This window comes from Xyrauchen texanus, chromosome 36 (genome assembly GCF_025860055.1).
Source record: "Xyrauchen texanus isolate HMW12.3.18 chromosome 36, RBS_HiC_50CHRs, whole genome shotgun sequence".
Lineage (NCBI taxonomy): Eukaryota > Metazoa > Chordata > Actinopteri > Cypriniformes > Catostomidae > Xyrauchen > Xyrauchen texanus.
In genome coordinates, this window is record NC_068311.1 from 35,759,083 (window position 1) to 35,771,696 (window position 12,614).

The 12,614-nt window shown below is 44.9% G+C and overlaps 1 protein-coding gene across 1 annotated transcript; it reads right to left on the reverse strand.

Annotated features, from left to right (window-relative positions):
• Positions 1-10,215: 10,215 nt before the first annotated feature.
• Positions 10,216-12,175, reverse strand: LOC127629842 (alpha-(1,3)-fucosyltransferase 4-like). The gene has a single exon (XM_052107119.1). The coding sequence runs from the start codon at positions 11,930-11,932 to the stop codon at positions 10,790-10,792; it is 1,143 nt and encodes a 380-aa protein (XP_051963079.1). The 5' UTR covers positions 11,933-12,175; the 3' UTR covers positions 10,216-10,789.
• Between the last annotated feature and the right edge of the window lie 439 nt (positions 12,176-12,614).

Genomic DNA, 12,614 nt, shown 5'->3' on the forward strand with positions numbered 1-12,614 from the left:
CCGTAAGCAAACCACTCCAGCCGCCCCCCGCATTGCTCCTTCTTCCCACGGGATTGAGGATGATGTGGTTGGCGATGGAGGCAATTTGGGGATGGCAGTGGGTGCAGCTCCGCCGGGTACCACCCGCACCCCGGCACGCTCGTTGACTCCCGTCCGTGCTCGAGGCAACAGTGACTCGCCTTACAGCCAGTCTGCCTATCCTCTAGAGACAGAAGCGGATGAGCCCGCCGCTGCATCGGAGGGCGCAGTGTCTGACGCTGAGGACTCTCCTGGGCTGCCGCCCTCGTCATCGACCCTTCCTAAGGTTCGCGTTCGACGGCCAGGCGTATCAGTACAAAGTCCTCCCCTTCGGCCTGTCTCTGTCCCCTCGCGTCTTCACGAAAGTCACAGAGGCAGCTCTTGCCCCACTCCGAGAAGCCGGCATACGGATACTCAATTACCTCGCCGAATGGCTCATCCTGGCCCCCTCGTGAGAGTTACTATGAGCGCACAGAGACCAGGTGCTTGGGGCTTCAGGTCAACTGGGAAAAGAGCAAGCTCACCCTGGTTCAGAGCATCTCTTTTCTCGGCTTGGAGTTGGACTCAGTCTCAATGACAGCACGTCTCTCCAATGAGCGTGCTCAGTCGGTGCTGGAGTGCCTCGCTGGTCCCTCTAAAACGATTCCAAAAGCTCCTGGGGCATATGGCATCCTCCGCGGTGGCCGTGCCGCTGGGGTTGATGCATACGAGACCACTTCAGCACTGGCTCCAGACTCGAGTCCCGAGACGAGCATGGCGCCACGGCACACACAATGTGAAAGTTACCACCGCCTGCCGCCAAACCTTCAAATCCTGGACAGACCTCTGCTTTCTACGGGCAGGAGTACCCTTGCAGCAGGTGTCCCAATGCGTTCTGATCACAACCGACGCCTCCAAACTGGGTTGGGGCGCCGTATGCAATGGGCACGCAGCCGCAGGCCGTTGGAACCGGGCCCCGCTGCGTTGGCACATCAACTGCCTAGAGCTGCTGGCTGTTTTCTTTGCCCTGAGGAAGTTTCTCCCATTAATTCGAGACAAACATGTCCTAGTCAGGACAGACAGCACCACAGTGGTAGCCTACATAAATCGCCACGGCGGAGTACGCTCCCTCCACAGCGACTCAAGTCAATGCGCGCCACTCACATCCCCGGCAACCTCAATGTGATAACGGACGCGCTGTCAAGACAAAGCTTGCCCAGCGGAGAGTGGAGGCTCCACCCCCAGCCGGTCCAGCTGATCTGGGACCGGTTCGGCAAGGCCCAGGTAGACCTGTTTGCCTCCCAAGAAACCGCCCACTGCCCACTCTGGTATGCCCGGACAGAGGCTCCCCTCGGGGCAGACACTTTGGCACACAGCTGGCCCGCGGGGCTGCGCAAGTATGCATTTCCCCCAGTGAGCCTTCTTGCAAAGGTGCTGTGCAAGGTCAGGGAGGACGAAGAGCAAGTCATTCTGGTGGCCCCCTACTGGCCCACCCGGACTTGGTTCTCGGACCTCACGCTCCTCGCTACAGCCCCTCCCTGGCAAATTCCCCTGAGGAAGGATCTTCTTTCTCAGGGACGGGGCACACTCTGGCACCCGCACCCAGACCTCTGGAACCTCCACATCTGGCCCCTGGATGGGATGCAGAAGATCTAGCCGGTCTAACATCGACCGTCATAGATACTATCAACCAAGCCAGAGCCCCCTCTACCAGGCATCTTTACACCCTAAAGTGGCGCTTGTTCACAAATTGGTGTTCTTCCTGGGCTAAAGACCCACAGAATTGCGCGGTTAGGTCAGTGCTCGTGTTTCTACAGGAGAGGCTGGAGAGGAGGCTGTCCCCCTCCACCCTCAAGGTGTATGTCGCCGCCATCGCGGCTCACCACGACACGATAGACGGCAAGTCTCTAGGTAAATACGACTTAATTATCAGGTTCCTAAAAGGTGCCCGGAGGATAACTCCCTCCCGGCCTAACCTGTTTCCCTCCTGGTATCTCTCGATCGTCCTCACGGGCCTCCAGAGACCCCCCTTCGAGCCGCTAGATTCAGCTGGACTCAGGGCCCTCTCTCTCAAGACTGCCCTGCTGATCGCGCTCACCTCCATCAAGTGGGTCAGGGACCTGCAAGCGTTCTCTGTTAGCGACACTTGCCTGGAGTTCGGTCCGGCAGACACATACGTGATCCTAAGGCCGCGACCGGGCTACGTGCCCAAGTTTCCTACCACGCCCTTCAGAGACCAGGTAGTGAACCTGCAAGCGCTGCCCCGGGAGGAGGCAGACCCAGCCCTTTCGTTGCTGTGTCCGGTACGTGCTTTGCGTATCTATTTGGACCACACACAGAGCTCTAGACGTTCTGAGCAGCTCTTTGTCTGCTTTGGGGGACAGCAGAAAGGGAACGCTGTCTCCAAACAGTGGCTCGCCCACTGGGTTGTCGACCCCATCTCACTGGCTTATCACACCCAGGCCGTGCCCCTCCCTTGCGGGTCCGAGCTCACTCAACCAGGAGTGTTGCGTCCTCATGGGCACTGGCCAGGGGCACCTCCCTAGCAGACATCTGCAAAGCAGCAGGGTGGGCAACACCCAACACATTCGTGAGATTCTACAATCTCCGAATTGAATCAGTATCGTCCCGTGTTTTCTCAGGTCCGAGCCCATAGAACTCGGTAACACGCTGACGTTCTGGCCGGGTGAATCGCTTGCGCCTAGCGCCCTTTCCCTCAGCCGAGGTAAAATAGTGCGCCTTTGTTCCCAAGAGACCCCATCTTCAGAACCCTGGTTGATTCCTCCCTAGCCCTTTTGGGTCCGCAGTTCAGCGGAGGAACTCACTGACCCAAGCCACTACGGGTACTCAATCTACCCTATACTGGAATAGGTGCTCCACTGGTTAAGGCCTCCTGTTTGGACTCCCCCTGTGTGTAATTCCGCGGTACTGTCCCCTCACGAGCAGACTTCCGTGTTCCCTTAGGCAGTTACAGCTGCCTCGGTCGCCGTGCTGTAAGCTTCCCCCCTCTACGAGTCTGGATCTACCACCGCGCCAAATTTCCCACATAGGTCCTAAGCAGCCATGTGATGTATTCGGCACTCTTTGCCTCCCCTGCAGGGTAGGTGTGGTCTCCGCAGGTTCTTCTCCCCCTGAAAGAATAGGAAACGGGGTAAGACCCCCTTCCCTTAATGCATGTAAGGGCCCCGGCCGTAGTTGCTCTATGCGAGAAACATAGAGAGAAAAGAGGCCCAGCCAGGCTTGGCCCGTTCCCAGGTTGGCAAGCGTCACCTTGTTCCCCTCTCCAGGGTAACCAGAAGGATTCTGATGGCTTTAATGGGGCATTGGGGAAGGGTACGTGTAGCCTGATACAGTTGGTCGCCTTTGCACGTAAGAAATACCTGCCCGCTCCTGTATCAGCAGTTCACGTACACGGCTCAGTGCATGGCACGTTTAAAAGTGGACCCCTAGTGTCACTTCTCTGACACAACGTGGAGAGAGCGACAGAAGGGGAACGTCTAGGTTACGTATGTAACCTCCGTTCCCCGATGGAGGGAACGAGACGTTGTGTCTTCCCCGCCACGTCGCTGAGCCGAGCCACTGTTGTGGCCTGACCATTTCCGGCTCCTCAGAAAAATCCTGAATGAACTCCTGTATTCGCCCCACTTAAATACCCGTATGTCCGGGGGCGGGATATGCAAATACCGTCTGTCAACTTCTCATTGGCCTTTTTTCATAGAACAGAGGTATGTATCGGCGCTCAAGAGAGACCCCTAGTGTTGCTTCTCTGACACAACGTCTCGTTCACTCCATCGGGGAACGGAGGTTACATACGTAACCTAGACGTTTGTTCATATGGTTAATTTAAATATCATTGGTATTACATTGTTTAATGTTAATGTTAATAATTGTTTTTTCTTCTGATCAGTGGTGTATGTTTTGTGATACTTTTGACACCATCTTAAAAAAGATTAATTTTGAGAATTTGTCACTGGTGTTACAACCCTTGCTTTATTTGACCAAATAAAATAATAAAAAATAAAGAACAACAGTCAAGTTGTCCTTAATGAATGCAAATAATGTCAAGGTGTTAAAAAACATTTACCCTCAGCTTTTATGGGAGAAAACTGAGCTGAATTGAAATTTTCCATTCCAAAAATGACCATTTACCAAAGGATATACTCGCTTGTGGCCATATTTGTTTATCCTGACTGACTGAGATTATCTAGACTGGTATGTTCTCAGTCCTGGCATTATAGCTGAGGGCTTTTGATGCCCTCTTGTGGTAAAATAGAACTTTGATGCAATAACAAGTGAGCCATAGATCAGTGTTTTCCAACATCCCATGGTACACATACACACAGCACCTGAAAAACAGGCTTTTTAACATTTAGTTGAATGTACTAGAATGTGTATGAATCCTATTTACTTTGGTTTACAATGCACTTAACACTGGTTTTACACTTGTATTGATTGATTGTTTTCATTTTTCATCTGTTTTGTTTAAATATACACAGATGAGCCAAACAATATGACCATTTACAGGTGAAGCAAATAATGCTGAGAATTTCCAAACAAGGCCACATGTCAAGGTCTGGGTAGATTAGATGGTATGTGAACAATCAGTTCTCATAGTTAACATGTTAAATGCAGGAGAAATGGGCGGAGGAATGTGTCACAACAAACAGTGCTTCACAACCTTTAACACATGCCACCTACCTAAACATCGTTGCAGCCCAGGTACACCCCTTCATCACAATGGTACTCCCTGATGGCAGTGGCCTCATTCAGCAGGATAATGCGCCCTGCACACGTTGTTCTGGAATGGTTTGAGGAACATGACAAAGAGTTCAAGGTGTTTCCCTGGGCTCCAAATTCCACAGATCTCAATCTGATTGAGCATCTGTGGGATGTGCTGGCAACTTACAGGACTTGAAGGATCTGCTGGTAATGTTTTGGTGCCAGATACCACAGGACACCTTCAGAGGTCTTGTAGAGTCCATGCCTTGGCGGGTGGGCGCTGATTTGGTGGCACGCGGAGGACCAACAGCATATTATCATAATGTTGTGGCTCATTAGTGTATTTTAAATACCATGTACATTTTTATGTGTAGTATGCAGGGATAGAAAGATGTCACAGAGGCCGATTCTTTTATCCAAAGTGCATGCCATTATATACCTTTCACAGGGACAGTCCCCATGGAGCAACCTGAGGTTAGATAGTCCATGGTATGGGCACAATGGTAATAGCTCCTGGACCACTTCTTTGCGGGTTTTGAACCTGCAACCTTTTTCACACCTCACCACTCTAAACAAATGTAGCTACACAGAGTAATGTAGCTATACATAGTACAAAAGGTTGTCATTTTACTAGTTTATTACCAAGTTTTTTGTAATAAATATTTTACCACCAAACATGGAAATTGCCCATATTTCTTAATACAGCCGTTTTTATACGGTCATCCAAAAGTCCTACTCTATTTTCAATGTGTCTGAAACTCTTCAGTTTTGAATATATGATATATCAACCTTTTAAAATTTTAAATGAATAAAATTGTCACTAATTACAAACATGTAAGGGGGTTAGATGGGCAAGGAGGAGGCGAGAACCGGCTTGTCAGTATAAATAATAATTTAATGAAAACTTAAACCAAAAGCACAAACATAAACACACAGATGACGGACATGCCCGTAATTCTCTCTCTCTCGAACAGTCGTCACCGGCTGCCTTTATCCCTCGCGCGCCCCATCAGGCCGATTGGGGACCGGGCGTGCGACATTCTAGCCCGGCCCCGCCCCCCTCCGCTCCACAAAAAAATAAAGTCTTCTCAAGAATAAGAATCTATATTTCACCTGGGTCTTATCTGACCTACATATTTATTTTAGGCAGAGGTGTATAGTAACGAAAATACAATTACTTCGTTACTATACTTAAGCACAGTTTTTTTAATATTTGTACTTGAGTATTAATATTTCTTTGGACTTTTACTTTCACTTTACTACATTTTGAAGAGAAAATTTATACTTTACTCCTATAAATTTCTCCAGAATTTCGATACTTTTGCGACTGAACACCTAAAATAAATAAATAAATAAAAATAAAAGCAGCACATGCAAAAATGCATGCAGATCAGCGATAGTGACGTGTGATTCGTTGAAAGAATCATTTGAATCTCTTCTGGGGAATACAAGAGACGGCTCATGTGAATTTTAAAAAAAAATCCAGACTAATTACATTTATAAGTTTAGGCTTAAACATTATGAAAGCTGTGAAATAGTTAAGTTATGCGCGATCAGTATCCTGCCTTTCCAGGAGACCTGTTCATATAAACCTCAATCACATGCGTTTACATTTTACATTTAAACAAGGTATGATGTGTATGAATAATTACCAGCACTCATGAAAATGTCCAACAATATTAATTTTTTATATTTTATGAAGATGTGAATGGTCTTTGCCGAAGCAAATCTAGTTTTCTGGTGGTTGCTAAAGTGTCATATTTGCTTTGTTGCACATTTGTGCTACAGTTTGTGGTAACTAGGGTTTTCTGGATGGTTGCTAGGGCATGCCATGCAGTTATCAAGGTGATCTCTGCTGTGTGTTTTGGCGCATTGCTACAGTATGTGGTTGCCAGGGTGTTACTATGCTGTTATTAAGTTGTTTTAACTGTGTTTCAGCACATTGCTATGCAGTTGCCAGGATGTTCTGGGTGCTTGCTGGGTGCTTGCTTATTGGCCCCATAATCCCATATATATGATCATTCTGATGTGATTTAAGAATGTACCATTAAAGGGATGGTTCGTTTAAAAATAAAAAAATTCTAAATTTTCTCACCCTTGTTTGATCCAAGATGTGCATTACTTTTTCTTTCTGCAGAACACAACAAAAAAAGATTTTCAGGAGAATATTGATGTTATGTAGGTCAATTCAATATAAGTGTATAGTGGCCAGAACTTTATAGCGCCAAAAAGCACATACATGCAGCAAAAGAGTAATTAATAAGAATACAGTGGTTTCATCAATGTCTTCTGAATGGATCAAATTGGTTTTTGGGTGAGAATAGACCAAAATATAACACCTTTTTCAACTCTACATTTTGACATTAGCACTCTTCTTGGCAATCAGGATTTCAAGTTCGATTACACTTCCTATAGCGTCACCTAGGGCTCAGTGCATGCATCAAGCTCTAGAAAGTGAAATCAAGCTTGAAATCATGAACGTGCCTAGCGGTTGCAATGGCAAGATACACAGTGAAAATGAGTTACAGTTTGGTTTGTTTTCACCCAAAACTAACTGAATCACTTCAGAAGACATGGATTTAACCACTGTAGTAGTATAGATAACTTTATGCTCCCTTAATGTGCTTTTTGTAGCTTGAAATTTCTGGCCACCATTCACTTGCATTGAATTGACTTATAGCGCTGAAATATTCTTCTAAAAATCTTTGTATACATTCTGCAGATGAAAGAAAGTCATACACATCTGGGATGGCATGAGGGCGAGTAAATGATGAGCACCACCAATCAAATAAGTTGCCATGGGTTTAATGAACTGTTCTGTAATTTATGCAATTTACCTGTAATATTGATACTTAAGTAAATTAAATAACAATTACTTTAATACTTTTACTTAAGTCATTTTCTCATGAGCTACTTAAATTTTTACTTCAGTCAATTTCCATGAAGGTATCTCTACTTTTACTCAAGTATGGATCATTTATACAACACTGGTTTTAGGGAAGAGTGAAGTCACATCTGCGTTCTAGGGTTTAGGAGCCATTCTCTCAGGAAACATTAGAAGGAGTGTGTTGCCATCCTTCACGTCTGCTGCAGATGGAAATTGTCAGATTTGATTGCTGCTTGTTTGATGAAAGGTTACAAAGACACACATCAACATCAGTCTCCTGCTCTTTTACACGCCTCTGCTTTGACTTTCAAATTAGGAGCTACCCAAGCTTAAGACATTTGCCTTATTGCATATGAATCAACAAGTCACGATATCCGGAGGAGAAAAGCTCATTTGCATATGTAAATGAGAATGTTTCTGTATGCGTTCTTGGAAAGATTTTGATAGAACAAATGAATGTCGTTTTCAGAGACAGGTGGAATTCAGTGTTCCTGAATGGATGTGGGCAGAGCAGATCACATTCCACACTAGTGTGCAGTAGACATTGGGCGAGGCTGTGTGTACACAAGGATGGACACAAGAATAGGTCAACTGTGAGATTGTGCGTTTAAAGTTGCTGAATGAACAAACATAAAAATTGCAATACAATTGCATACTTCAATTCCTTACCTTTCAGGGTGAAAACTCTTTGTATTATCATCAGACATTGAAGGGATCAATGTCACACGTGTACACATATTAAATCCGTGGATTGCATGGAAAACAATATACTTTGTAGTGGCAGACCATTTCAAATTTTGTCAGACAGCTTAGAGTTATGAAAGTTTGGATAAATGAAAATTGTATACTTAATATTATTCTTTAAAACAGTTCTTTTATTCTAATTCTGTACTGAAATAAACAAAAGAGCTACAGACAAATGCTTCTTCTTTTCAGAAAATAATGAAAAAATGTTGAAGTTTTAAGAATATTTATTAGTGTCACGATTCCCTTGTTGTCTGCCCTGGGTTTCACTTGTCCTTGTCAAAAACTACACTTCCCATGATCCCCGGCCCTCATCACTGCCATTGTGCTCACCTGATTGTAGTTTGTCATCATCATGTCTCCAGTGTATATAAACCCTGTTTGTTCTCCATTCCCTTGTCGATTGTTGATGTTTGTGGACGCCTGTTTTCCGTGCTCGTTGTATGTTTATCCTGCTTGTTATACCTTTGAATGTTTTCCGTGTTTTTGTTTTTTTTTCCCCGTCGCGGGTATTTCTTTTGTTCCTGTTTTGTCTGTTTTCACGTTTCTTCAATAAACCTGCAAATAGATCCTCACTCCACGTCTGCCTTCATCTACATTCATAACAATTAGTGTTATGTTTTGATTCTTTTGGATCATCATCAATAAATAACTTTAATATTCTGGGTTCAATACAAGTTAAGCTCGTTCAACATCATTTGTGGTATAATGTTGAATACCACAAAAAAAAAATTGACATACCTCCTTTTTTTTTTTTTAACTAAAAGAGCAAAAATTTAGGTTAAATTAAAGGTGTGCACATTTTTTTCCTACTCTCTAAAAGATATTAATGAAATGAATGTCCTGAGATATCTCGCTGCATGTCTCTGTAACAGCTCTAGACTCTGTAAAAAGCAAACAAAAATGTGTCTGCGGACTCTGACGCTTTCTGACTGTCAATCATTTTGTGCGTTCTCATAGTGTTGTAGTTGCAGCGAAATATTGAGGCTTAATGCCAAGTTTTTCTTAACAGTTGTCAGTTGAGGGCGCTATTTTGCTACTGTTGTGTTTGACAATCGTGGGATGACACTTTTTTGCTTGGTGTCGGTGACAACGGTGTCTTTGATGTGAAGGGTATTGGAAAGAGGGGGCGTGGCTAATTCAATGGCTCAGCTTGAGAAAAATCCAGAACGGCAAAAACTGCTTACAGCACCTTTAAGGAACTTAGAATGGAAGTGAATATGGCCAATCTGTAAATGTTTCAAAAGTATAGCCGCAAAACATTAACAATATGTGTGTTTACATAATTTTAGTATGATAAAATAACTTATTACAGAAAAGTAATGTATCTCTGTGGCGTAGGCCCCGTATTGCGGTTTATACGGAACCATCAAATCCTGCCGGAGATAAGAGGCAGGGGCGAAGAGCCTACCCCCGTGCAGGACGGGTCTCAACTGGTGGTGGTGGGGTGGTGGAGGTCGCTGTGTTAGCACACTTAAACAGCAATGTGATATATTGTGAGCAGACTTATAAAGCAACGGCTTACATGTGATTGGCCGGGAATTACCCAGCTAATGGTGCGATGATGTACAGCTGCTAGTCTTCCCACTAGAACTACACTGCGCTTATATTTCTCATATAACTCTATGATCTCTATAAGTAAACAAATAAAATAATTTAAACTAATCTCAATGTTTCTTGTCCCTTTATTTATCTTTTTGGCAACGAGTCTGGTAATAAGCTGAATAATGAGCATTCAGACAGTAATTCTCAAAATAAACACCAACAGATCACTGATGCAAACCAGAGGTGCAGTCAGCTGTTCAGCGATTTTGATTCTTCCCACATAGCTAAATAAATTAGACACAAATCAATATTATTGTCCATTTATTTATTTATGTATTTATTTATTTAGTAGCCATGTAATAAGCTGGATTATTCACACCTGGGTCCTGATCACCCTGTCAGGGTTTATTTTATGATAACACATTTTGCTGACTGTACCTTATCCCTTACTTACTAACCTTTTCTGTGTAAAGTTATTTTCAATATTACAACTACATGTTGCCATGACAACATAACGACAATAACACAAAATTGACCATAAAAACAACTTTACAGCTCAAATAATACACCAGTTATAACAGAAGAATTAATGTAGCCTAAGTGCTTTCATAAAATTATAAGCTTCACATTTTTGCCTTTAACCCCTTAAAACTTGTCCCCACTTTAACCTCGATTTTTGCTTCTTTTAAAGAAAACGAGGGACATTTCGTAGTAATCAATATTATTACAAATGCTGTCATTGATCCCGGAATATTCCTTTAAATATAACTTCTGCTGCTGTAAACTTGTTTGACACACTTCGTTGACCTGTAACGGAAAACTTAACCGCGGAATTTTCAACCTTCATTCTTCTTTTAAATACTTGCTGACAAACGCTGACAGATCATCAAGCAAACATTAAGATTCGAACCAGAGAGCAAGATCATTGATTACTTTGTTTTGGTCTCTACTGGCTTGAACAGCTCGACAGGCCATACAGTAATGCTCAGTCCAGAATGATGTCACATGCACGCTGTAGTGACGCGTCCATCTCAGGTAGCGCTGATAGAGGGCAGGGTTTCGGTCCAGGTGTTTCAGGTATGAGGCGAGAGCCCGCGGGCCGCTGAAGTCTTTCACGTGTATGAAGGCATCAGCGGGAAGAAAGAGTTCGTAATTCTCCCGTGGCGGACCCAAAACTACTGGCACGGCGCCTGATAAAAGCGCATTCCTCCACAGTTTTTCCGTGATGTAATCTGTGTGTAGTGAGTTCTCAAAGGCGAGATAGAATTTATACCGCGATACAGTGCGTACAACGCTGTCAGATGTTACATCTCGCATTGTCGTCGCACGTCCAAACACATCCACACGTATATATCGCTGGAGATTCCGGTAAAACCTCACCCTCTCGTGATGCTCGTCCCAGTTGCTGATGACCCATGCGACCAGTCCGCGCTTGCGCCTGTGCGGTGCGCTCAACTGCGGGTCACCTCCATCTCCCCTCCTGGGCTGCAGATAACCGTAGGGCAAGAACACGTCTGAGCCTCGGTGGTATGACATGGTGAGGTTAAACACTCCGTCGAGCCCATGTAGCCAGCCGGAGTAAGTCGGAGACTCAAAGTTCATCCAGATCCACTTCTGGCGCGGAGGACGCGGCGCTCGGGGCAGCGCGCTCCAGTTTCGCATCAAATCGCGGTGGTGTATAATCACGGCATCCGCGCGGGCGTACGCGCTCCTCGTAGCCGTAACGGTGCAGCCCTGAATTCCGTAACTCACGGCGCAGTCAGGCAGGGGATCCCGGTTCCCGAAGGGCCTCCACCAGACGAGGAGCGTAACACCGGGGATCACCTCACCGTGCGTGGGCTCATCCAACGGCGGCAGGGGCGAATTCATCAGGCTTAACACGAACAGCAGCAACGCAAACCCCAATGTCAGAACAAAGACACGCCGGTATGACCTCTGAGACAGTAACACAACGCGACATTGTTTCTGTCGGTACGCGCCGTTCATTGGTCGGTTCGCGGATTTTCGAGTACATCTGAGTGATTTTGCGCCTGACCACATATGGAGTGGGTATCCATATATCCAAGTGCCACTATCCGTAAAGTGCAGTCAAGACTCATTTCCCAACCTGTTAACCAAGTCTGACTTGTTTGAATGATCTACTCGTTCCCCATTCAATTCTCCAAAGTGAAATCTCATGATAAAGCATAAAAGCGGAGAGGGTGTTTGCAGACTCATTATGGAGACTTGAGAATGTGTACCTTAACCCTCAATCCGTCTTTACTGTCATATTACAGGCGCTCGACGTGGCAGGCGGGTCACATCTTAAAGGGCTCTTTGTTTACACACACAAGGCGCTTTGAGTTGGGTTTAGAAGGCAAAGTACTACCGCCTTCTACTGAATTTTAACTCCTCTGTGGATAAGAAATAAACATACCAATGCATAATTTTGGTTGTCCATCCATTCTCTGAGCCTAATTGCTATTTTGTCCTCCTCATGTGATCATGATGTTTGTTAAAACATCCACAGGTCTATTTTATAATAACCACAGACATAAGCCTTTAATAAATGTTGAACTTTAACAGGACTAATCTCACATGCCTTAAAGGTAAATTTACTTAACTTCCCAGTGTAAAAGCCATTAAGGAAGATTTGTTCTAAAGGTTACAAAGAACATGGTTCAATTAAATTCATTAGGTAATGTACAAAGTACAAAGGTGTGTGACATCTGAATTTATAGGG